The 26,176-nt window shown below is 50.9% G+C and overlaps 1 protein-coding gene across 1 annotated transcript in view; it reads left to right on the forward strand.

Moving 5' to 3' along the window:
* The window catches only part of Ctnnbip1 (catenin beta interacting protein 1), a 48,389-nt gene extending 35,840 nt beyond the window's left edge, over positions 1–12,549 (forward strand). The window contains exon 5 of the mRNA XM_021160546.2: positions 10,354–12,549. Within this exon, the coding sequence (XP_021016205.1) occupies positions 10,354–10,412 (59 nt within the window). The 3' untranslated portion in view covers positions 10,413–12,549. The remainder of the gene's footprint in view (positions 1–10,353) is intronic.
* The last annotated feature ends 13,627 nt before the right edge of the window (positions 12,550–26,176 follow it).

Below are 26,176 nucleotides of genomic sequence, written 5' to 3' on the forward strand. Positions count from 1 at the left end.
CAGAGCTGTTCCTGCTTAGACCAAAGCCTCGTGGAGTGGCTTCCTATGCAGCATCTCTCTCTGCCTCCCTTGTTGAGTAGGCTGTGGTTTCTGGCTCTCCTCTCCCCATGCCTGGCTACTTAGAGGCTCCTTCTAGAGGCCCCGGGTGAAATTAGTCAGTGCTGAAATTAGAGTCAGCCCAGGGAGGATTCACTGTGGGACCTGAAGCTCAAGCTCGGTAACTTTAATCAACACTTCTGTGAGAATTACCTGGAACCCAGCAACTTTAATCAACACTTCTGTGAGAATTACCTGGAACCCAGCAACAAAGCTGAGCCAGGAGTCACGTGAGGTTCAGAAACCCATGGGGATCTGATTCCTAACTCCTGTCAGTGAGAAGAAAAGGAAGACAAACGTGTGAGACGCCAGCGGCTGCTCCCCCAGCATCTGGTTCTGCGCTCTTTAGCCCAGCATCCAGATGTGCGTACTTTAGCCCAGCATGGTGGGGTCTGTTCTTTAAAGGCCCCTGACATGCTAAGACTGCCTAAGAGGTGGGTCTCGGTCCCAGAGGGGAAGCTGAGGGCTAATCTGCAGCAGCGGGACAGTTCCAGTCACTTTAGCCTCTCCTTACTATAAACTCAGCAAAGTGTCTGATGACAGCTCTGTTCTCCAGGAAGGGCAGACAGCAGGGTATCTGTACAAATGCAGAAGAGCTTTGATTGTGTAGATTTCCTCCTAGGACTGCTTGGGAGTGGGGCCCACCCAGGAAGCTAGAATGCAGGCTACAGACCTTTCCTCAGCCCCAGTGAAACACAGTACCTGCCAGGAGAGCCCGGTAATCTGCATTTTAAACAAAGCAGGGCATGGGGTTGCACACTGCAATCTCAGCAGTGCTACGCAGAGGGACGCTGTAGAAGTACAGGCTCGGGCTGGAGAGATGGCTCAGCCCTTAAAGGCTAGGCTCACAACCAAAAATATAAGAAGTACAGGCTCCTGTGCTCTGCCCTAGACTCCGTGAACCATAGTGACTGCTGTGTACACATATCTACGATACTGCATCGTTAACAAGGCTATTTGTGATGAAGTTGGTCTGCTGTCTAGCTACTGTGGAAACTGAGGTAGTAGGGCCACCTGAGCTTAGGAATTCCAGGCTAGCCTCAGGCAAGATGTCAGAACTCTGACTTGAGGATGAGGTGGCACGAAAACAAAAACAAAAAATAAGCCACAGCAAGGAAAGACCTCCAGGGTGGCCCTGGTGCACAGAGCCAAATGCAGGGTCTTCAGTGCGCCCTTGGAGAGACAGGCCCATGTCACTCCCACACGCTGTCCAGTTCTGTTTATTTATTTATTTGCTTGCTTGCTTGCTTGTTTTTCTGTTGCTCAAAAGCCACTTAGGAGAGGAAGGGATTTATTTCGTCTTAGGGATCACAGGCCATTATTGAGGGCATCGAGCAGGTGCTCAAGGCAGGCGGGCTTGCTCTTCCACACCGCATTACTTCTGACCCAAGGACTCACAGCCAAGGAGGCACAGCAGAGACATCTTCCTGGCTCACCCCCACCCCCGCTAGGCTTTCTTCTGCAGCTCAGGGCACCTGCCCAGGGAGAGAAGCCTTCCGTGGTGGCCTGGCCTCCTAGATCAATTAGCAATGAAAACAGTCTCCGTCTCCACAGCAGCTCAGGTCTGGGCAGTCCTTCAGTTGAGGCTCCCTTCTGAGGTGACTCTAAGCGTTGTCAAGTTGACAGTAGATGTGAAGTGGTATTATGACACACTCAGGTCCTTTGGTCTGGAGGTGCTTATGTTTTGGGGGAGACGTTGGAAAGTTTAAGTGAGGAGAATGAGCACCTCATCTAGGAAAAGAAGCTGTAAAGGGGGTGTCTGTCTGTCTGTGTTTCTGTGTATGTGTGTACATGTATATGTGTGTCTCTGTGTGTATATCTGTGTCTGTGTGTATGTGTACGTGTGTGTGTGTGTGTGTCTGTCTGTGTCTCTGTGTAAGTGTGTGTATGTATACGTGTGTGTGTGTGTGTGTGTGTGTGTGTGTGTACATGTGTGCACACGTGTGGATTGCATCTCGGCAGGGTGGAGGGTGGGATTGGGTACAGGACCACAGCTGAATTTGACCCTACAGTTGTCCTTATTATTCCTCGTGTGTTAGAACAATGGGACAGGTGCTCCTTACCATACTTGGCAAATGTGTAAACTGAGGCTGAGTGAACAGGGACTTCCCTTGGATACACAAGTAGCTAGGGTCAGCTCAGGTTCCACATGCCAAGTCTTGCTCCTGGGGTACACTGAGGCAGCTGAAGCCTGGGGAGGACCTGTGGTTGTCTCCTGTACCTTCATTAGCCCGTGCTAAGAATCCACCTCTGACAGCTCTGGGTGCTGGAGCCCAGTAGGCGCCACTGAGCCTCCTGCTGCTAAGTCCTTGGTGAATCAGAGCCCACTGTTCCCATAGCAACTCAAGTGTGGTGCTACCTTGGGTAAAAAGCATCCGCTGGGAGCTTTGGGGTATCAAAGCGGAGGTGTATAGAACACCTGGCTCAGAGCCTTGGGCTGCTAAAAACAGCACATGCTGCCCAGTGGGTGTGGGTTTATGTGGAAGGCAGCCCAGCACAGGGTGAGCACCAGCCTCACTCCCCTCAGAAGTTCTTTCCTTCGGTGGGCCTCTGCGACCTGCTTTCCAAGCAGCCATTCCCCAGAGCTGGAGGCTGAGGCACTGCAGTTGAATAGTATGATAACAGGCGCTTGGTGACACTCTAGGTAATGAGCTTCTGGCATGAGGAAGTCCCAACCAGGTAGTCAGGGAAGCGGCTGGAGCACCCCAAGTGGGAATCACTGGAGCCCTGGCAGCCTTTACTCCGGCATGAGCTGGTGCCTGTGTGCTGGAGATGTCTCACTGAGCCTGGAGCTCACAGGCGCAGGAGGGGTGCTCCCTAGGGGTGCTCCCTGGAGATATGGAAGCATTTAACCAAAGTGCCCGACGGTGGAGATGACTCACAGAGGGGCTTCCCTCTCCCCCGGGAGTGTGGAGTCTCTGCAGCCTCAGGATTGCAGTTCTTTAGCTTTTCATGCTTCTAATTTTTCTTTTTTAAGACTTATTTATTTATTATATGTAAGTACACTGTAGCTGTCTTCAGACACTCCAGAAGAGGGAGTCAGATCTCGTTACGGATGGTTGTGAACCACCATGTGGTTGCTGGGATTTGAACTCTGGACCTTTGGAAGAGCAGTCAGTGCTCTTACTCACTGAGCCATCTCACCAGCCCCTCTAATTTTTTTAAAAAGGCATATTTTATTTGATATTTATGAACATTTTGCCTGTGTCTGTCTGTACATATATACATGGATGTATATATATACATGGATGTGTATACATAGATGTGTATGTATATATATATATATACATGGATGTGTATATATACATGGATGTGTATATATACATGGAGGGCTGGGGCCCACAGAGGCTAGAGAAAGCCATTGAATTTCCTGGAACTAAAATTACAAATGGTTGTGAGCCACCAAGTAGATGCTAGGAACCAAACAGATGTCCTCTGCAATAGCAACAAGTGTTAACCTAACCCTGAGGCATCTGGACTACAGATGCACATATCATGTTCTGCTCCTTCACAAGGCTCAGGGATTTAACTTAAGTAACCATATTGCCAGCCTTCCACCTTATGTTTGAGATAGGATCTCTGACTGAGTCTGGAACCTAGCTGGTGAGTGAGCCCCAAGGATGTTCATGTCTCTCTATAGCCAGCCTGAAGGTTTCAGACGCACTCTGCTGTGCACCATGGTCACATGGGTGCTGAGGATCTGAACATAGGTTCATTTGGCTCCTGCTTGCATAGCGAGCACTTTACCCACGGAACCACCTTCCTTCCCAGGTCCCTAATCTTGTACTTTGCCTAGCGAGGTATAAGGTTCCACAAAAGTACAAGAGCTAATGGATACCTAGCCCCAGAAGGGCTGAAGCTGGAGTCGTCCTGGGACACCTGTGCCAGTAAGGGGTGCTGTGAGCGTAAGGGTGGCAAAGCCAAGGCCCCCATCTGCAGGGCTCATGTTAACATGGAGGTTGGTCTTTGAGGTCCAGTGTGGCTGGCGCTGCTCCTATGAGTCCCCCTTTTCCACAACGCCGTCTACATAGGGCAGTGCCCATCCTGGTTTGTGGGGTCTTTGGGTTTGTGAGAGACAAGTTCAAGGTCAGCCTATATTGTGAACTTGTCTTAGGTTGCAACAAAAAATAACAAGAGTGATTCTCATCCAACTTCAGGAACCCTTCTCCGAACCTCATCGTCACTGACGTGATCTGGTTTGGGCGTGAGTGCGGGCTTGAGACGGAGGCTGGCTTCCAACACTGCTGGTGTGAACTCATCCCCAGCTCACAAACAGACCAGTGACCCCATTGTCTGCCTCCCGCCCCCGGCCAGGGGCCAGCTCCCCTGTTTCTATGCTTCTGCATATTTGTCATTTTTCTCTCCCCAGTCACTTGACTAGCTCCACTGAGGGGCCAAAGCTGGCAGCAGGCGTGGGATGGAAGGACCAGTGGGTGCCTGCCCCACCCTGTCCAGAGAGCTGAGCCTCAGCCCTGCTTTTGGATGAGCCACAGTAGTGCAGGGAGGACAGTTGGCACTTGACTCCATCCCAGGCTGTAGTGGTGGTGGCGGTGGTGGCGGTGGTGGGTTTTAATCCTGGATCTAGGTTCCATTCGCACAGTGACGCAGAAACCAATCCAGGCTTTGACTGAGGCTTGCCAACCCTCCATGCTCTGGGTGACTACAGACAGACAGACAGTTGTTTCCCTTCTCCTGTGTCGTTAAAGGCAAGGGCTCCAGAGCCTGGACCTCTGGTTCACCCGGCTGCTTCAAGTCTCTGAGCAAGCGCTCTGAATATGACCAAGAACAAGGCTAGTCCTGGTCACATAGCATGTTCACCAGATAAAGATTAGACTAATGGGGATGTAAGTCACTTGTAGACTGCTTACCCAGTATTCCTGAGGCTTTGGCTTGCTCCCCAGTACTACACAAAACTGGGTGTGAGGTGCACACCTGTAATCTCAGCACTTGGGAATGAGAGATAGGAAGGTTAGAAGATGAAAGGCATCTAGACTGCACAGTGAGTTCAAGGCTAGCCTGGGCTTCATCAAGGCTAGCCTGGGTTTCATGAGACCATGTTTCCTACCCTCACCTCTAACTCCCACCACCATGCTGCTGAGAATGCTGAAGGCTGCAGCTGCCTGGGTAACAAGATAGGTTTCAGAATGGACATCAGGTTTGTACAGGGAAGGCTCTGATTTCTCCTCTTCCTTATCAGCATTTGTGTCTGTCTGGGTCTTTTACCCTGCCTACCGTATTCATGTGTGTGACACTGCACCTCCTGGGAACTTGGACTTGGGTTTCCAGAACGATGCAGAGCTGCTCTCATGAGCTTGCTGACCACGCCTGTAATACCAGCAGAGACAGAGGATCCTGAGTTTGAGGCCAATCTGGGTTACATCGTGAGACCCTGTCTCTATGAAAGCTGAGTTCAGCTGGAGCTGCAGCTCAGGGGTAATCTAGCCTCTTGCTTCTTGTCCCCTGGATTTATTTATTTAGTCCACCACTGAAAAGGGCTAGTGGTGGGCTGGAGAGATGGCTCAGCAGTTAAGAGCACTGACAGCTCTTCCAGAGGTCCTGAGTTCAAGTCCCAGCAATCACATGGTGGCTCAAAACCATCTGTAATGGAATCCAATGCCCTCTTCTGGTGTTTTTGAAGACAGCTGCAATGTGCTCACATACATAAAACAAACATTTTAAAAACCGAAAAGAAAAGGGTTGGTGGTGAGTGGATGATAGACTTCAACTTTTTGTTGGTAAGAGTGAAAGGCCTAGCCTGTCAGAGGTGGTGCATGCCTTTAGTCCAAGCACAGAGGCACAGAGCAAGTTTAAGGACAGCCAGGGCTACATGGAGAAACTTCATCTCAGAAAACAAACAAACAAACAGTGCCTGAGTTCTGTCTCCAAGGACCCACATGGTGGAAGGAGAGAACAGACTCCTGCTGTTGTCCTTTGACCTCTGCCATGATGCACATGCGCACGCGAGCGCACACACACACACACACACACACACGAGTAAATGAACAAGTGTGAACAAGTTTGTTCCTAAATGCTATTGTATCATTAGGAACGATACCGTGAGTTATTTCCTTAACCTCATTTTCAGGTCGCTCATTGCTAGTGTCTGCAGGCCGACGTGCACATTGGCCTTATGCCCCACATGTGTATCAGTCACTACTTCTGAAAGCTGTTTAGTAAGTAGATATTATAAAGCATTCTCTACTTATAAGATTATGACATCCACAAATAGAAGTAGGTCCTTCTTCTAATGTGTAGACCATATTATTTTTGCCTAATTACCCAGGAATGAACCTTTAGAACAATCTAGAGAAGCCAGGTATGGTGTCTTGGTTCTGAAATGTCAGCACCAGGGAGACAAAGGAAGAGGCTTGTCAGTCAAAGGCAAGTCTGTCACGAGACACCTTTTGTCAGGTGGAACCTCTCTGATGCATCTTCTATCACGAGGGATGTTGGATTCTGTTAAATTCACTTTCTGTGTCTGTTAAGAGGATTGTGTGGGGTTTGCCCTTTATGCTGTTGGTAGACTATATTTATATTGTATCACCTGATTTTGAGATGTTAAGCCAACCTTGCATTCCTAGAGTAAATCTCATTTGGTCTGGAAATATGAACCCTTTTTATACGTTGCTCTGCGTAATTTGCTAACATTCTGTTAAACAGCTTGGTCTGTATTCATAGGACAAGTATCCGTGTTTGTGTGTGTGTGCGTGCGTGCGTGTGTGTGTGTGTGCGTGTGTGTGTGTGTGCGCGTGTGCATGTGTGTATCTGTGTGAGACACATTATCTGGTTTCAATTGTCTTATTGCTCAGTTTGTTAGAGAAGATGTTCAGGAGCATCCATGTAGCTCCTGTGTACCTGGGCTAACCTGCATCTGGTGGGAATCAATGAACAGATGCTCTGAGCACAAGAGCCGTCAGTGGGTACCACTGGGGAAGACAGAGCCTTTCCTATACAATGATTGCTGGCCTGGAGGTAGAGGATGGGCACTTAGAGGACAGCAGAAAGGGTACTTGGGGGATCTGCTGTGCCCCCTTTGTCTCAGGAACTGAATTTTAGGGCTGGGTCCAAGATGTCCAGCTGAGTCCTTTTTGTTTCCTGATCCAACGTCCAGAGAAGGGAGGGACCACCAGCATCCTCTGGCTTTAACTGAAGGCTGAGTGCCTGGCCCACTCCTAATAGAAACAGGTCAGAGGATGCTCTGCCCTCTCTCTGGCTTCAAAGGAAGGAAGTTCTGGTGGTCAGCAAATCCCTTAGGAACGGGAATGGTTGCGGGAGATGGGCAGCATCTCTGAGGACTCCTTCTGCAGCCCCAAAAACAGAATATAGACTCTGAAATGAGGCCTGTGGGTTCCCAGTCAGGGAGAATCTAGCCAGCTGGCAGTGTGGGAGGGAGGGTAAAATTCTTACAAAGCTTTTGCTCTGGGTATCCTATTACTTACTCATCAGAGTAAATGTGTGACCTTGGCAAGGTCATTTCTATTGCTGTTGTGAGACACCGTGACCAAAGGCAACTTGGAGAGGAAGGGTTTATTTCACTCAGCCTCCATAGAACAGTGCATCATCAACAGCAGCGAGGGCAGGAACTCAGCAGGGCAGGAACCTGGAGGCAGAGCTGATGCAGAGGCCATAGAGGATGCTGCTTACTGGCTTGCTCTTCATGCCTTGCTCATCCTGCTTTCTTATAGAACCCAGGACCACAGGCCAGGAGTGGCCCCACCCATAACGGACTAAACCCTCCCTCATCGATCACTAATTAATGAAAGACCCTACAGGCTTGCCTGCAGCCCAGTCTTATATAAGAGAGCATTTTCTCAGTTGAGGTTTCCTCCTTTCAGATACCCTCAGCTTGAGTCAGGTTGACATAAAAAAAAAAAACAGCCAGCACAGTTGCTGCCTTCATAGTACAGGGCATGGACCCATGAGCAGTTTGCAGAACCCTGTGATGGGGATTTGAGCTTCTCTAAGGAGCCAGTGGCCCGTTTCCTCCTGGGGACCCAGTGCTATTTTTGCGCATGCAGCTCTCTGCAGAGGCCCAAGGTCCCTGTGAGAAAGCCCACGAGGCAGGTGAGGAAGGAACAGAGTGGGTTGTCACCATTCAATGCCCCAGAAGCACCTTCTGCTGACGCCTCCCCAGCACGGTCTTGCTTCGACCCCCTCATGCCTAGCGAGCTGGAGGCAGCCCTCAGAGAAACCAGCATCTGTTAGACACCCAGCTCAGCCACCACACAGGGTATGATGTAATCCTGGCGACAGTCCTGCTTGCAGTGATAGTGCATGGTCCCAGGACTGGAGTGAGAACAGAGAAAGGATCTGAGGGCTTCTCAAGCAAGAAGCCAGATGTCTGTGCTCCTTTCTGGAGGCTTGTCTGTCTTTCCAAGAACACCGATGAGGCAGAAACAGGCTGGGTGGATGATAGATTACGTTCCCTTAGCACCACTGTGCTGATGTGAGGGCAGGATTTCCGAATGTCACGTGTTCATCTGGGCCACCCTTCTGCAGCACTGCCTGGGGTGCCTCCTGGCTCCTCCAGGCAGCAAGGTGCATGCACAGGATGGTGTGGACAAGGATGAGCAACACTGGTCCAAGTGCCAGAGGCTCTGGTGCACCCCACCCCCACCTAACCCAACCCAGTCCTTGGAGGCCTTTCCTTTCCCTGCTGTTCCCATCTGCCTCTTCCAGGGAGATAGCTTCCCATAGCACAGAAGGGAGGTGTGCCAGAGGGCACAGGCAGCCTCACTGTTACCGCTTAGGGCAGGATGCTGGACCACCACGCTTTAGAAAAGGCGGACAGAGAGTGCGGCGCAGGGAGCAGGAGGTACCGACAGCTTGGGTAGGCTAGCATTTCCTGCTCCTTCCCTCCTCCCCTTGCCTCTCCTGGCTATGTGTCAGAGCCTGTCTTAGGGAAAACAAGACAAAGGGAGCGATTTCATGAGTGGCTGGACTAGAATCTCAAATTCAGGATTAAGAAAAACCATAAGAAATGGGTATCATATATTTCTGTCAAGCCTGGCAGGCAGCAGGCTGGAAATGGGCGTGGCCAGGCTCCTTGGAACAAAGGCTGGGTTTGAGCAAAGGGAGGCTGTTGCAGAGGTGAATAGTGTTTGCATTCATAGTGAGAGGGCTGGCAAGAGGGCTCAGTGTGTACAGGAGCTTGCCACCAAGCTTGACCACCTGAATTCGATCCCCAAAGCCCATGCAAAGGTGGAAGGAAAGGACCTGTTTTATGGGTTGTCATCTGACCTTTGCACACATGCAGGAGTGTGTCACCCCACCATACAACAATGATAAGTAAGCAGTTTTCAATTATTTGATTTTCAGTCACAAGTGACTATGGGTATTAGACATAATGGCACATGGCTTTAATCCCAGAGCGTTGTGAGCTGGTGTGTAGGTGCTGGGAATCGATCCTGGGTCCTCTGTAAGAACTGTCTCTCCACTACCAAGATCTACACTTGAGAAGAGAGAGGTTCCCGAGAAAGCGTTACCTCCCATCCTAATGTGATGCCCTTGGAGCAAGGGACATGGGCTGAGCAGAGCCCTGCCCCAGGACCTGTCTTATCTCCTAGCTATGAGGCTTTGAACCAGCCTCTGGGCCTTCCCCTGAAGCTTTGCAGCAGGGTGGGGTCACTCATGTCCCCAGCTTGGCTGTAGGAAGTCTAATGAGAGGTGGACTTAGTTAGAAACACTTCTGTCTCCTTCCCTGTAGTTTTTTTGTTTTGTTTTGTTTTGTTTTGTTTTGTTTTTGTTTTTTTTTTTTTTTGGTTTTTTCGAGACAGGGTTTCTCTGTGTAGCCCTGGCTGTCCTGGCACTCACTTTGTAGACCAGGCTGGCCTCGAACTCAGAAATCNACTCACTTTGTAGACCAGGCTGGCCTCGAACTCAGAAATCCGCCTGCCTCTGCCTCCCGAGTGCTGGGATTAAAGGCGTGCGCCACCACGCCCGGCTCCCTGTAGTTTTTATTAGGGTGCCATGTGCCCCCGGCTGGCCCTGAACTCACGGTAGCCAAGGATGACCATGAACTTCTGATCCCCTTGCCATATCAGCAGTTCATGTGCTGCTAGGGGGCCAACCGGGGGCTTTTGCATGCAAGACAAGTACTCTCTCAACTGAGTTACATCCCGGACCTTTGAAGCACTCCAAGCTCAGCACTGTTTGGCAGGGGTGGGAAGATAAGGAGGGCTGCTCCCAGTGAGCACAGCCTTTCTGCCTTGTCCTGATTCCAGAAGCCATTAGCAGTTCTTGTCCCCTGGTCTGCAGGTGCAGAGGACGTGGTGATGGCGTTTTCCAGATCGGAGACGGAAGACAGGAGGCAGTAGCCGGAAGCCCCTCGGAACTCCCTGGAAGCTGAGATGGCCAAGAGATCTGTGTGGCTCCTCTGCCGGTTGAGTGGTAGCAAACCACCGTCTTCTTACCCTTTGCCCCCCTTACCCCATCCGACCCTCCCCACCCAGCCGCCACTCAGCAGGGCTGGCATCAAGGTGGTTTATGATTGGCTGAAGGGATGGACTTGAGATTGGCTGCAGGAAGAAACCTTTTTATTTTTAAATCTTGACCAACGGAAACCTTTTATTTTTATTTCTGACTCTTTATTTTTTTAAACATTTGCGCCTCGGTATCTGGCTTCCCCGGAAGCTCTCCGAGCTCTGGTGCTTTATTTAGGTCATTTTTAGGAATGTGAAGAGGCCTGATTGGCTGCTTAAACTGGAAAAGGGTTATGATTGGCTGGCTAGTGGGACGTGGTCTTTTCTTTGATTGGCTGCAGGTGTTCTGTTCACATCATCGACTTCCTCTGTTCTGAAAGCAGAAAACAGGGTTTGGGATATTGTTATATTTGACTTGAAAAAAAAAAAGAAAGAAATGAAATGCGCTTTGCAATATTAATTACACAAAGAGCTGGCTGCTGCCTTCACGTAGTGGGTTTGTGTTTGGATTTGATTGGCAGTAAGATGCGGGTTTGGTTTCCCATTGGCTCACCCCTGACTCCCGTTGCTATGGTCTTTCTTCCACTCTGCTGGTTACCTGAGGCCTGAGGGTACACCTGGAGAATGCACGTGCTTTAATGACCACACCTGCCTCCACCAGCGAAGGGACCCCAGGGACGTGAGCGGGGTCCACAGCTGGAGAACAGGGCCCCCAAGGGGCTTTGTGTTCTCCTGAGCCAGCAGCCCCGAGCTCAGGGGTGACCGGGAGGCAGGATTGATGTACTCAATTCTAAGAGCTGGCAGCCAGCCAGTTTCCTGGAGCGAATGGATTGTGCGGAGCTCTTCAGGCCTCCCTGGCCAGCCCATGCTAAGTACAGGAGTGCTGACCGGCAGCTCCAGCCTCTCTGCTGCCCCCTGTGTCTCACTTCCCCAGGTCTTGGCATCCCCAGATTCTGAAGATTACGAGGGGTCTTTACTGGAGCCTTGAATCCAAGCAGATACCCCAGTTTCACTTCTAGAACCCCAGAGTTTTCAAACTTGACTCCAAGCACAACCTAGCCAGGCTTCCCAGGGCCCATTGCCAGTGGCCGTAGTTCCCGGATAGCAGATGTGTTCTACCTGAGCCCAGGCCCCCATTACACCGTGTATCACCCTGTGTGTCAGCATAGAAGGGGGAGTAGCATGGCTTATTTATTAGGAAGCACCCACTTGGAAGACCAGCTAGACTTTCACACAGTAGGCCCCACCGGCTACTCAGATCCAGCCCAAGGGTCACATTTTAGAGCAGCGACTGAGAAGAAAGATCTGGGTGGTCATCCTATGCCCACCATGCCTTTCCTGGGAGTGAGAGAAACGATGACGGCCCTTTCTGGTCCCGGACACCATGATCCGGAAAACACTGGAGCAACTTTTCCCTTCTTGGGGCTTAGGCCTCCCGTGTGGCAGGGAGTGTGCAGGACGCCAGTGCCAGCAGGTCTTGAGTTCAAGCCCTGGGGCACCTCCCTGTTGGTGGACGGTTCAAGCTTCCCAGACTTGTTCCAGGAGGAGAATGTGAACATCTGGTCCTTCAGCACATCGGCCCTGTTAGCTGACAGTAACATGCTCGCTTTGGCCATTGAGCTCCAGGGAGCAAGGACAGTGGAGAATCAACTCCGCCAACCCCAGCCTGACCAGCAAGAGCCTGAGAGGAGAGCGTCATTGCTGGAGAGGAGCAGCATGTGTGAGCCGGCACGGTATGAACTCACACTGACAGACGGATACTTGTTCTGCTGGCGCAGTGTGGCCTGGAGATGTGGCTGGTCCCTTGGGCCTGTGTGATTGTATCTAAAGTCGGGTGTTGCCAGCTTCAGTTGGTTCCTGTGACTGCCTCGAGGCCAAGCCCTGGTGATGGTGTGTGCTCTGTCTTAGCAGTGGTTCTCAGCTCAGCCTCTGAGGAAAAAAAGACGCAAGTATCGATGTGGCTTCTTATTCTAACTGAAAGTCTATCTAATGGAGGAAAAAAAGAATAACAATAAAGATTTTTCACAGCTTTCTGGGTGAGCTAAGCTGGTTTCTCTCTCAAAGCTGATACTACTGGGCCCCTTCCCAGGGGTCATTCGAGGAGGGAGGGCAGCATCAAGTTTGATAAGCAGAGTGGCCTGGGCTGGGAGTGTAACTCAATGGCTAGTGCATACTTAGCATGCCTGAAGCCCTGGGTTGATCCCCAGCATCACATAAACCAGTTGTGGTGACTCATACCTGTAATCCCAGTAATGTGAGGCTGAGGCAGGAGGTTTGAGGCGAGTTCCAGGTCAGCTAGGCTATGATGATACCTGTCTTGAAAAGAAAAAGAAAAAAGAAAAGAAAAAAAGCTAGGCATATTCACACGTACATGTAGTCTCAGCTCTTGCAAGGTGGAAGGAGAATTAGGAGTTCGTGATCATCTTTGGCTATATAGTCAGTTCGAGGCCAGTCTGAACTACAGGAGACCTTCTCAAAAGGGGAGGATGAGGCTGGAGAGATGGCTCAGCCATTAAGAGCACTGACTGCTCTTCCAGAGGTCCTGAGTTCAATTCCCAGCAACCACATGATGGCTCACAACCATCTATAATGGGAATCTGATGCCCTCTTCTTGTGTGTCTGAAGACAGCGACAGTGTACCCACATACATGAGATACATAAATAAATCCTAAATAAAAGAGGGGTCTGTGTGGAGGTGGTGTACACCTTTAATCCCAGCACTCTGGAGGCAGAGGCAGGTGGATCTCTGGGAGTGTGAAGCCAGCCTGGCTTACATAGACAGTTCTAGGACAGCCAGGACTACGAAGTAAGACCCTGTTTCAAAAAACAAGGGAGGGCCGGGCGTGGTGGCACACACCTTTAATCCCAGCACTCAGCAGGCAGAGGCAGGCGGATTTCTGAGTTAGAGACCAAGCTCCAGGACAGCCAGGGCTATACAGAGAAACCCTGTCTCGAAAAAACAAAAAAAGGGGGGGGGGGAGGGTACTGGGGATGTAGCTCAGTTGCTACTGTGCTTGCCTATTCAGGGGCTCAGGCTTTTAGAAGAAAAAAAAAAAAAAAAGATGTGTACAGAATCTACCCTCTCCCCGGCGGTTCTAAACTCCTGGGGCCAGCCTTGTAGTTTATCTAGCTAATCGTTCAGAGGGAGGGGGAGGGGCCGGCTGGCTCTGGTCCAGCCTCCAGCAGAGCGTGGGTGGAGCTGCCAGTCACTCACCTTGAACTGTCTAACTCAGGAGTCTGTAAAAGGAAGTAGGTCACTTAAGAAGAGGCAGGTCACTTGAGCAATGGAAGCAAAAGGGTCTCCCAGGGCCTCTGGCCCTGCAGCAGGCACCCTCAGGGCGCTGCCTTCCTAGGCACAGATGCACGTTGCTGCTGATAATGAGCTCAGAGGCAGGACTGGGATGAAGATGGGATGTGGAGGGTACACAGCCTGCAGGGGCCTAGGGACCTGGAGGGCAGGGAGGCAGAACACCCTGTCCTTTGTTGGTGTCTCCCCTCCTGTTCCCCCGAGTCGGATGCAATTGAGAGTGGATTAAGTGGTTCTCAGTCCCCGTAGGTAAGCAGCAGCTGCGGGCTTCCAGGCTGCCCTCAGCCTTTGAACAGGGTCCTTTGTACTGGGGGTGTAGCTCAGTTGCTACTGTGCTTGCCTATTCAGGGGCTCAGGCTTTTAGAAGAAAAAAAAAAAAAGATGTGTGCAGAATCTACCCTCTCCCCGGCGGAACTCAGCCCCTTCTGTAGCACCCCGTCTAGGCAGGAGCCAACTTCTGAATGGGGCAGCTCTGGACTCCAGGGGACCTCAACACCACACTATACCCCCCAGCAGTCCTGTGAGCAGGACCCCCCCGCACCTTCCCCACAAGATGAACTAGACTCCAACTAACTCTGGGGGCCCCATTTACCTTTTATGCTGTCCTTTGAGATAATGTGATATTCTGGGAGATGGCTGGCTGTTTAGGAGGTGAAGTTGGTGAGATAAATGCCTGAAAGGGTGTGGGGTGGGGACTCAAGAGATGGCTCAGCAGTTAAGAGCCCTGGCTGCTCCTTTAGAGGACCCAGGTTCAATTCCCAGCACCTACATGGCAGCTCACAAAGTTCCATAACTCCAGTTCTTAGGATCCAGCGCACTGGGCACGCATGTGGTGCACGTATCTGGTCATGCAGGCAAAATATCCATACACATAAAATCAAAACAAAACAGGGTCTCGTGTATCCCAGGCTGGCTTCACATTATGTATCCAAGGATGGCCTTGAATTTCCGATCCTCCTGCCTCAACTTCTTGTGTACTGGAATTACAAGTATGGGCAGGGTACATGCGGTGCTGGGGATAAAACCAGTGTTGTGCATGCTAAGCAAGCACTGTGCTAATTAAACCTCATTCTCAGCCTGCACGTGTGCCTTAATATCAGCTAGTGTCTTGTCTCCACCTGGACAACCTGGCTACTCCACCAGTACCCATCCTTCAGAGAAGGGTGTCAGGAGAGATGGTTAGCTACTTGGTACAAGCTCCACCCTCCTTCCAGCCTCTGCCTGGGCTTCTTCCCAAGGCTCTGGGAAGGAGCGTCTGTTTACACACCTGTGGGAGCCCCACCCACCCTGCACAGCCCTAAGAGGTAACATCAGACTCAGAATCTCCAAGACTTTCCCCTTTCTGGCCTTGTTTCCCGCAGGAGAAGGTGATCATTCGCAGATCCCTTTGATTCCTTTAAACGTATGTTACAATTTAAGTGTGGTCCCCTAAAGTTCATGTGTGAAAAACTTAATCCCTCAATCCATATGTCCATGATATCTGAATGGGGCTTTTCAGAGGTCATTAGCATTGGATGATGTCATAGGGTGGGACCCCCATGATGACACTGGTGCCTTTATCAGAGGAAGAGACCCGTGCCTGGCTTACTCTGCATCACCAAGTGTTGCCATTCACCATGCCCCACTGCAGCAAGAATCCACTAGACTCCCACACCATGCCCTTCACAGGCCTCCAAATCCATGAGCCAAATAAACGTTCTGACTTGCCCAGTCTTAGGTATCTTGATACAGCAACAGAAAACAGACCAAGATATTGGGTATCTTGAATGTCCCGGTCTTGATGACACAGCTGGTAGGCGTTAGATGATAATGATCTGCATGCGCCAGCCTCGGGAAGGGGTGATGCCTGTGTATTCCTAGCCTACCCCTGAACATCCATCTGAACTCCATTTTCTTAGCTATCATGACATGGCAGACATGGCAGTTCACTGCTGAGCCAAACTGGTTTTTCTAGAAATTTCGATTCCGTTTTAAGCCTCTTGGATTTAGAACATTGCTTGCTCCCACAAGATAAATCTTTATGCCCACATAGCCATAGCCAGGATCTAGGAAGTCATTGCTTAAAGTGAGTGCTCTGGAGACCAAGGGAAGCATCTATCCCATGAGGCTGCTTTGGAGGAATCATGACAATTGGTAGGACATGCTCAGCTCTATGACCTATGTACAGTGGGTTGGTCAGGACATATGGTCATCATGAAGTCATCCTGGCAGGTGTCCCTCCACCCCCACCCGCTCATAGGTCACACAGAACACAGACTTATCTGCAGTACTTGGGGAGGAGCCCAGCCCCAAGTCCAATTAGTGCCTCCTAAATGCTTTCTGATGAGGCTAGACAATCTGGGATGATCCCTGAGTAGACACCAAGGCCAGCTGCCTCCCCCACCACCGAGCCTCTGGCTCACCTAAGAAGCCTCTTGCCTTGGGTGGGGAGTGGGGGGTGCTAACTGCCTTAACGTCCCTTGGACATCCCCAGCCAGTGGGGCCGAGAGGGGTCCCCCACATGGCAAGGCAAGGCAAGTGGAGCCTTCCTTCTCCCCTGTCCTTTAAACTCTTAACACAATCACAGCCAGCCAGGGGAGGGGATAAAATTAAATCCTTGATCATGATCAAGTGGTTAAAATAAGCCATGGCAGCCAGAGGCTTCCTCCCACTTCCCAGTGCAGCCAGCTCTGCTCTGCTCTCAGCAAGCAGGAGAAAGAAGAGGAGGAGGAGAAGGAGGAGGAGGAAGAGGAGGAGAGCTGAGTGACACCCCATGTGCCCAGTACCCTCCTGCTTACTTCTATCACCCAAAGGGACCCAAGGCCCAGGCTGCCACCCTGTTCCTAGACTGGGAGCCCCAGGCTTACTGAAGATGGGAACTCACATTAGGGTAGCCCCAGAGGCACACATTAGGAGCAGAACATAGGTCTCTGGGTCCATGTTTCTTAATCTGGAATGTACGAACAACAGTGACACTTACCTCAGCAGCTGTTGTCTGCATTTATCAGCCACGGTGTGCCAACAGTGGGATCATGTGGTACAGCATGGGGAGCAACCTGCCTTGGGGCTCAGGCCACGGTGACTGGAGAGATTTTTTTCAAGATGATAGGAAGTAAAGGTCTGGGCTGGAGTGATGGCTCAGCAGTTAAGAGCACTGGCTGTTCTTCCAGAGGTCCTAAGGTCAATTCCCAGCAACCACTTGGTGGCTCACAACCATCTATAACGGGATCAGACACCCTCTTCTGGTGTGCATGAAGACAGCGTACTCATATACATTAAATAAACAAATGATAGGGCTGGAGAGATGGCTCAGTGGTTAAGAGCACTGACTGCTCCTTCAGAGGACCTGAGTTCAATTCCCAGCAACCACATGGTGGCTCACAACCATCTATTATGGGATCTGATGCTCTCTTCTGGTGTGTCTGAAGAGAGCAATGGTGTACTCACGTACATAAAATAAATAAATATCTTAAAAAACAAAACAATAAACAAATGATAAATTAATCTTCTCTCCATGCTTGCTCTATGCAGGGGCTGCTCTGACTCTGAGCCTGAAAAAATCCATCCCCAACCTTTTTCTCCTTCTTGTCCCCTTTAGGGAGGACAACCCTGGCTGATGGCCCTACTCATGGTCTGGGGCTGAGGACAGCTTGGTGAAACTTCCTTCCATGATGGGTAATGCCCCCAGCCCAGGCACCTCTAATTTCTGCACCCAGCCTCAGAACAACAGTCAGATGGATGTATCATCTTCACACCAAAGAACCCTGTTGGCCTGGATGGTGGTGGCTGCTGTTGCTCTAACCTGGCAGTGCAGGAGGATCTGTGATACACGTGGTGTGCCCCAGGCAGCACCAGGGTGTACCTTGGCTCAGGAGCTAGGAAGTGGGGTGAGAAAACAATGAGGTAGTAAAAATAGTCCTTTGTTTACGTAGCCCACATCCTTGTGTGTCCTTGCATGAAACAGAAACCACAGCCACGAGACTGGAGACTCGGGATGAGTCTTGGTGGAAGGGGTTTAGGCTCCAGTGCAGGGGAGCCTAGCTGGGCAGGAGTGGGTACATACACCCTTGCAGGATCCCAAGTAGCCTCCTAGGTTACCTTCATGGCAAAGGACTTTTGTGTGGCCCCTTAGAAAGACCTTGCTTCCAGCCCAAGCCCTGGACTCTTGAAGGGTCCCGTAGGTCATGACTGCTCCTTCCCCTTTCCCTCTTCTTAGCTTAGGCTGCCCGTTCCCAGGGATATTGCATTATCCTAGGGGACTCGGTAATCTGTGAGCTCATTTCAAGCTGACCCACCTACCCAGGAAGTGCTGAAGCTGTCTGCCAAGAAGCGCTGACCTGGTACGGGCAGCCTAGAGTCTGTCTCTAAGGGCTTCTGTCTAGAACCTTCCTTCAGATCTTTCGGGAAATTCCCCAAAGCATGCAGCTACCTACCGAGGTGAGCCCCAAGCCTTTGGTAGGCACCCAGGACTCCCCTGGAATCCCAGAGAGTTAACCCAACCCACTCTGAGCGAACTGGGCTCCTGCCAGATCAGAGCTGGTCAGGACCTGCTCTTGGCTGAAAGGGCAGAAGTGTAAGATCCAGTCCTGCCCTTGAGTTGCTGAAGTTGCTGGAGACAGAAAAATCCTCAACACCCGGAGGATGACATGTCATAACAAGCAGAACCAGGCTTGCCAGCAGGGAGGGACACTGTCCCTTTGGAACCTCTGCACATGCCCAAGGGGACTTTCTCTCTACTTTTCCCATGGCTGATTGGGAAAGTCAGGGAAGGTACGGAGGCCTGTGAGTCTGATGGTCCCTGGCCCAGAATGCTTCAGGAGTGGAAACCCCACAGAAACTGATTTGTCCAGACTAGCCCAGAAGTTCTGTGGAAAAGCCAGCTCTGTTCCATCACCATCCCAGTCCTAGTAGGGGGTTCCCCAATATGTTGGAGAGCAGCAACCAGCACCTGTTCAGGCTTGATTTTTTTCCAGCCCCACCCCCATCCCCCAAGCCCCAAGCTGTGTTTTTCTAGGCCCCTAGGGAAGAGGAGGAGGCTGAGAAGGACTGTCCCACCCAGTTGTGTTGGCTGGCATTGAGGATTTACCCAGTCCTCCTGAGGAGCTGAGGCTTATGTGCCAGGAGGCAGAAAGGCTTAGGGGATTACTCTCTGGAGGTCAGCAGGGGGCCACACGGGGAAGACTGGGGCACCAAGGAGAGCATCAGACTCACCGGGAGCCAGGGCTGGGTTTGTACCTCCCCTTCCTTCCCACACCTTAGGTAACTGTTTCCTTCCCTCTGAGCCTCAGGGAGCCATAAGACACATTATAGCCAATTCCTCTTTAACGTTCCTATTTAAGTAACTTCTAGCCATATAGATTGTATTTCTCTGCTCCCTTTAAGTCTGGCCCTAACTTGCCTTATCTAGATAATGAAATATATGCAATACCCTGAAGAGCCATTCTGGGTGGCAGCTTTGCAAGCCGCTCTGTAGCATTCCAGAGGCGGCTGCCCGGTCAGCCTGTGTCCTGGCAGAGTTCCCTCCTTCTCCATGTATGAGGAAGGAACCACGGTGCTTCAGGCTCTGGGTGGCTTGGCCTTGTTTGTTTCTGCAGTACAACCCTCTGCTTGAGTTGCCTTTGGAGTCTTTTAAGCGGCTGAAGTCTAGGAGGCAGGCCTACGCCTGATCTAACAAAGAGTGAGCTGGTCTCCGATTCCAACGGCTCCCCAAGGCTGGACAGCCATTTGCTTCTTCTGGTGCCTGTAGTTACACAAGTAAGGCCATGCAGACCTCCATCCGGTGCCCTGGGAGCCCATTAGAATTGAACATTCCCTTCTGGCCCGGTGCTGCCCTTGGTGGTCAGCTCCTTTGAACCTCTGATCCTCTTCCCATTACCCCTGCTTGCTCCCTCCAGTCTCTGGCATCCTGACCTCTCTCTTCCAAACACTCTGAGCTTGCTCTCATTTTAGGGCTTTTTTGTTGTTTGTTGTTAATGCTCTCCCCACATGGCTAACTGAACCTCAATCCTCTCTTGTTAGAACTGGGGATGGAGCTCGGTTGGTAGAGCCCTTGGGAGACAGGCAGGAAGCCCTGGGCTTGATCTCCTGTTAGTGGTGCCTTCCACAATCCCAGCACTTGGGAACTGGAAGCAGAAGGATCAGAAATTCAAAGTTGGTTCCTAAGTAGCATACGACTTTAATCCCAGTACTCAGGAGGCAAGAGGCACATGGACCTCTGTGAGTTCAAGGCCACCTTGATCTACAGAGAGAGTTCCAGGACAACCAGAACTATCTGGAGAAACCTTGTCTAGAAGGAAAAAAAAAAAAGTTCAGGGTCATCCTTGGCTACATGGTAAGTTTGAGGTTAGCCTGGGTTACGTGAGACTGTTTCCCGGCTTCAGCGGTCTCCCTCACGTTAGGGTTCACCAATCACCCTTTTTTTTCTTTCTACAAATACTGACACCTTTGGCTTTTTAAAATTTATGGATCTCTTTGTCTACTTGCTTACTTCTTCCTACTAAGTGATTTGGATCCTTAACTGGGTCCCCAGTACCTGGCAAGGCATGGCTCTCCATAAGGTGTTTTGTTTTATTTTAGTTTTTTGAGATAGCCCTGGCTATCCTAGAACTCTTTCTGTAGGTCAGGCTGGCCTCAAACTCACAGAGATCCACCTGCCTTTGCCTCCTGAGTGCTGGGATTAGAGTGTACTGCCATGCCCTGAATTCTCTTAAGTCTTAAGTGCCTGGATAACTTTGACTTTGAAAGGCTCCTCTGCTGGGCCCCTGTAGGCCACATGTACAGTGACTCTTTTCTGTGCAGAGAGGAAGATGTTCTGCCTGCAGCACTGGCTCAAATTTCCATGGGATATCTAGGGGTGCTGGCCTTGGCCCCAAATGGCTCTCCATGCCTTTTGGTCCCGTTAGGCCTGTCTTGTTGATGAATTGATTTTGGGCTACTGACGAGGTGGGGGTTAGAGGGCATGCGCACAGTCGGCAAAGGGCTAAGACAATGACTGTAGGAACCACGGCCTCGCAGACGGGTCCTGGAGCCCTGGCGACTCCTCGATGCGCTCGTGCTTTAGGGTTCTCATCTGCTCCCACACAGACTGGCCTTCTCTCCCTGCCACAGTGACATAGCTCCTGGCAGTGCTGGTGGAAAGAAAGCTGCTTCCTCCGGATCCCAAAGGATTCCCAAGGCCGACTCAGACAGAGTGAGCTTGGGTCACGTGTCACCTGCTGGACCAATCACGATGGCTGGAGATTTAGTTCTATTTCCATTGACTAAATGACTGGGGTGGAGCATCCTATTGAAAAGGGACATCACCACGAGAGAGACACACAGAGGGGAGAGCCCATGTTGGTTCCTAAGAAGGATGTTGAGTGCTTCGGATAGGAATGTCTGCTACAGATCTCTGACGCTGGCTGAGTCCCCAGGGTGAGAAAATCATGGCTCAGTCAGCCTGCCGCAGAGATGAGAACCACGGAGATATGACCAAAGTCTTCCATGCTTTCAAACCACCTTCTAAGTATGTATGTATACACCCATAGGCTGGGCTGCTCCCAGCCTTGGCCAGACAGCCTTCTTCTGCAGTTATTATTTCAGGGATGCACAACACATCAAAGTCCTCAGAATAAGCCACCATTAAGTGCTTAGCCCCAAAGAGGATCTCCATACTAGCACCTCCAGCGCTCAGAGGACATCATGGAAGAAAGCGTTGGAAGGGCAGGGAGGGGTGTGTGAAACGCATCTTCCGACATAACATGATCACTATAGTCATGGACCTCCTGCTGCTATGGTCTCCTGCACAAGACCAAGCCGGCAAGTTCAGTGAGCTTTCCAGCAGCCAGCACTAACTGGAATAATGGGTAAATAAATAAATAAAGGTGAGGATATGAAGGTGGGAAGGAGGTCTTGGGGGGGTGTTGTCCTGGGGGAGTGGGAGTTAGGAGTTTGTGTGGATACATTGTATACATACATGGAAGAAATTGTCAAAGAATAAATAAAAGGGAAAAATGCCCCCTTTTACAAGTAGATCTGTGATCTCTTCAGAGTGGTACTGTAGTGACATGTGGCCTTGCCTGCCAGAGACTTACTGTGCTTTGAGAAGCCCTACAGCGAAGACATCTTAAATAAAAACAAAAGCCAAACGACTGCAAAGCATCCTTCCCTACCTTCCTGTGTTTTGTTTACTTATTTGCTTTTAGCCCAGGATGGCCTCAAACTCACTATATAGCTGGAGCTGGCCTTGGGCACCAGAACCTCTTGTCACTGGGATTACAGGTATGTGCCACCACATATGGCTCTAACCCCGCCCTGTTCCTCCTCTGCCTTTTTTGTTTAACCTTCTAGTTTAGAGACAGAATCTTCCTAAGCTGCCTAGGCTGGCCTTGAACTCCATCTAACCTACCTAGAATTACCATCTTCTCTTTAGACGTTGGACACACAGAATTTGGTACGGCCTCACCCTGATGACCTCATTTTAACTTGATGACCACTGTGCAGACCCAGTTAAGGTCACATCTGGAGATTAAGAACTCAACATTCACATTTTAGGGGGCATGGTCAAACCCACAGTGGTGGGTATTCTCTGCGGCAGGAATCCCCTCCCTCCATTTCACTAGCGTAACACCGTAGCCAGAAGCTCATGACTTGTGGCCTGCTGGAAGAGAAAGTGAGCCCATAATCGTGTTAATTGCCACAAAACCACATCTGCAATTAATATGCCTTTAGAACAAAGAGCAAATGCACTAATGACTCGTAATTGGACTTCAGCTACACCCTCAGCAGAGCTGCGCTGCTGAGCCCCGGTGTTTATGCTCCATTTCGAATTAGCAAAGATGAACAAATTAACATCCATTTCCCCTTCGCTCTGCTCTTGGGGAGCTGGAGGGGCACCTTGGGGGTAGAGATGGCTGATTGGTACCCTAGTTGGATCTTATGCCAGGCACCTAAGCCCAGCCTTTGAGTCAGTGGGCAAGGTGAGGGGGTCAGAGTATTTATCGCTCTTCATGCGATAAAATGTATCCAGACCCCTCCATGAATCCTGAAGCCATCACAAACCTAAACAGGGGTTTTGGCAGGCACCTGCTGGTGCTGGGGGCTGGAGTGCCAGGTGACTGGGAAAGTGTGATTTATTCTCTGCTGTACTGGGGGGGACTCAGACACAGGGGAAGGCAGTTGGGGCCCCGAGGCAGGTCTGAGTGGTGTGAGAGAATCGGAAGCTCAGGGCTGCAGCCTCTCCATCTCTGGAGTAGAGGTTAAGTCCAGGGGCAGATGGCTGACTGAGGAAGAGGAGTGGCAAGCCCCCCTCAGAGACACAGGTTAGGACTCCTATTTCTTCCTCCTCTCCTCCCTCCCCTCAGCCTCTCCCTGCCCTGCTTTGTGTTGCCAGGACCATGGTACAGGCTGTCTGCTCACCTTGCCTCCTCCCCTCAGGAAGGTGCCCTGCTCAGGCCTGGATGATGGGAGGCTTGTCAGTCTTACAAGAGGCAGCACCTCCACACCTCTGGGGTCAGCCACAGCCTCCTCGTTACCTCTGCCTCCACATGTCTGGAACTCTTTGCTCTGGCCTCCCATCTGCCCCTTCCTCTAACTCCCTGGCCTCATCAAAGCACACCAGGGAAGGACCGTGAATCCAGCCTCTGGCTCAGGCAGTCACAATGCTTCCATCCATCACAGCTCCTGGCTGGACCAGTGCTGTCAGGGAGAATCATTTACAGACTCCTCAGTGGCCCCCCTTCTCTTTTGCAGGCCCCTAGTTTGTCTTCCCCACCCCCAACCTTAAAGGCAGCAAGGACCTGACGTGCTAGCTGGCTTCTTGCCTTTCCCAGGTCTCTGTGGGCCTCCTCCTGGCTCCTCCTGCTCAGGGAGGCTCATTGAGAATTCTCTGAGCTCTGTAGCTGGCTGCTGGAAACGGCCTGCCATCCCCAGGCAGGCAGTTTCTCATTTGCACCATCTAAATCAGTGACCAAGGCCCAGCACTGGCAACCTGGCTGAGGTGGGTGGGACACTGAGAAAACAGGGCCAGGGAGACAGAAGAGAGGGGAAGGGACAGCCCTGCTGCTGGCCGCTGGTGGTCTAAAGAGATCTAGAAACTGGAGGTTCTTGGGAGCCATTGGGAGCCACCAGGGGAGGGGAGGTGGGAGAAGCCTCAAGGGGTAGATGCAGGTGCTCCCTTTACCTCCAGACAGGTGCTCCCTTTCCAAGGCTCTACTAACAGGCTTTACAGGAAGCAAGGACAGGCAGTACTGGGCTTTATGGACAGGGCTCGCTATGATGTCCTAAGCCCCTGGTTCCAGAACCCAAAGATGTCAGGACCATGGAGTCTGGAAGGAGGCACATGGCTTAGACCCCACTCATTTGCATGGCCTTTTTTTTTTTTTTTTTTAAGGACTGGGTCTCATTATGTAGTTAGCTCTGATTGGCCTGAAATCAGAATGTAGACTAGTCTGGGCTTGAACTCACAGAGATCTGCCTGAATCTGGCTCATCTCATCGGTGCTGAGATTAAAGACAAACATCACCATGCCCAGAACTTAAGGGACCCTTCAGAAACTAGCAGAGTCAGGCATAGTCAATCATGCCTGCAATGCCTTAGTTTAGGAGGCTAAGACAAGAGGATCGAGCATTTAGGCCAGCCAAGGCTAGACAGCAAGGCTCTCTCACAAACAATAAACCCAAGAACCAGTAGAAATTAGCCATACAGAGGGTGGGGGTGTCACATATCCCCAGCCTGTTCACACCTGTGGGTGTGTGATGAGGGATAATAAGCCTGCCCAGAATGACGAGCATCATTTACGGAGTCCTCTCGAGGGCCACACTCCCACAGCATCCCTTGAGAGGCACACACATCATCATCTCCCTGCTTCTGTAGATGAACAAATGGAGGGTCAGACACCACAGGACTGAAGGACGTGGCAGAGCCAGGGTTACATGAGAAGAGACCCCTAAGAAGTGTTTGGAAACCTGCCAGGGGCCGTGTGCCAACACCGAGCCTGCAGCCTGTGAGGGAGTGATCTGAAAGGGCACAGTCAGACGTCTCTTGTTGCTCTATCCCAACATTTGGCTGCATCCTGACATCATAACACAAGCCCTCAGAGCTGGGGTGGGAAGCCAGACCGTAGCGGGCAGACCGATCTTCATGGCTTTACAGACTTTTCAATGCCAGGTCATTGGTGGGGGTAGTGTTGGTCCAGGGACAGGTAGCTGGCTGGTGAAGGGAGGTGGCAAGCCCCCTTCAGAAGCATAGATCAGAGTCCTGTCCTTTCTTACTCTGCCCTCTCAGCACACATGTATACCTGCTTTGACTCTTCATAGCTGCAAAGACAGGCTGTCAGACTTAGCTGTGTAATTTTGGGCAAACCACTTAACATCTCTGAATACTAGTGTCCTCCTCTGTGTGAGAGGGATCATAATTATATTAATTGTGTGGGATCGCTGCCAGTGTGGACTCAGTCAAGGCACACAGCATCCTTTGTGGAAGGCTGTCCCACCGCTAACGACGTGGGAGCAGAGCTGGTTATGTCTCCATCTCTAGAGGCGTGATTAATCCGGGCGACACAGAAGAGGAAGGAGGGAGGAGGTAGCCCCAAGCAACATAGTGAGATGGAGGCTTGGGAAGTCCAGGGTTTGGCTCTCGGTAGCCCCCCCTTCTCTAGCCCCCATGCCTGGAAATTGATGGTTGAGCTTCAAGGCCAAAGGAAAAAACTCAGTGGATGTGGGGGGGTGGGGATAAAGGACCAAAGAGGAACTGGGGACTTGCTCAGTGGGTAAAAGCACTTGATGAGCAAGCTGACAACTTGAGTCCAGATCTAAAGGCTTTTAAAACAGTAAAAGTGCGACTTGTACCTCCCCCGGCTGCCCATCCAAGGGCGGGATCAGGAGATACTGCCCACTGCCTTTGGTTCCTGGTGAGAGGGGCGAAGCACAATACAGAAGGGATTATAAAACGGTGACTTTTTTCCTTCCTGACACGCTTGATCACTGAAGGGCAGTTGCTGCATCATACCTGGCGCTTTTCTTTTCCCATATAGACGCATAGCCATGGGAGGAACTAGAAAGTCAGAAACAGAAAGCAAGATACAGTGGCTTATGCCGGTCAGTAATCCTAGTGCTGAAATGAAGATGTGAGGAGCCGGGATTCAAGGTCCTCTTCTGTTCTGTTAGATATCAAGTTCACCCTATGCTTGAGACTCTCTCTCCCTCTCTCTCTCTCTCTCTCTCTCTCTCTCTCTCTCCCTCTCTCTCTCTCTCTCTTTCTCTCCCTCTCTCTCCCTCTCTCTATCTCTCTCCTTCTTTCTCTTTCTCTCTCTCATTCTTTCTCTCTCTCCATATATATATACATATATATATAAAATATTCTCTGTATATATACACATATACATACATATACATGC

Source organism: Mus caroli, chromosome 4, assembly GCF_900094665.2.
Source record: "Mus caroli chromosome 4, CAROLI_EIJ_v1.1, whole genome shotgun sequence".
NCBI classification, from domain to species: domain Eukaryota; kingdom Metazoa; phylum Chordata; class Mammalia; order Rodentia; family Muridae; genus Mus; species Mus caroli.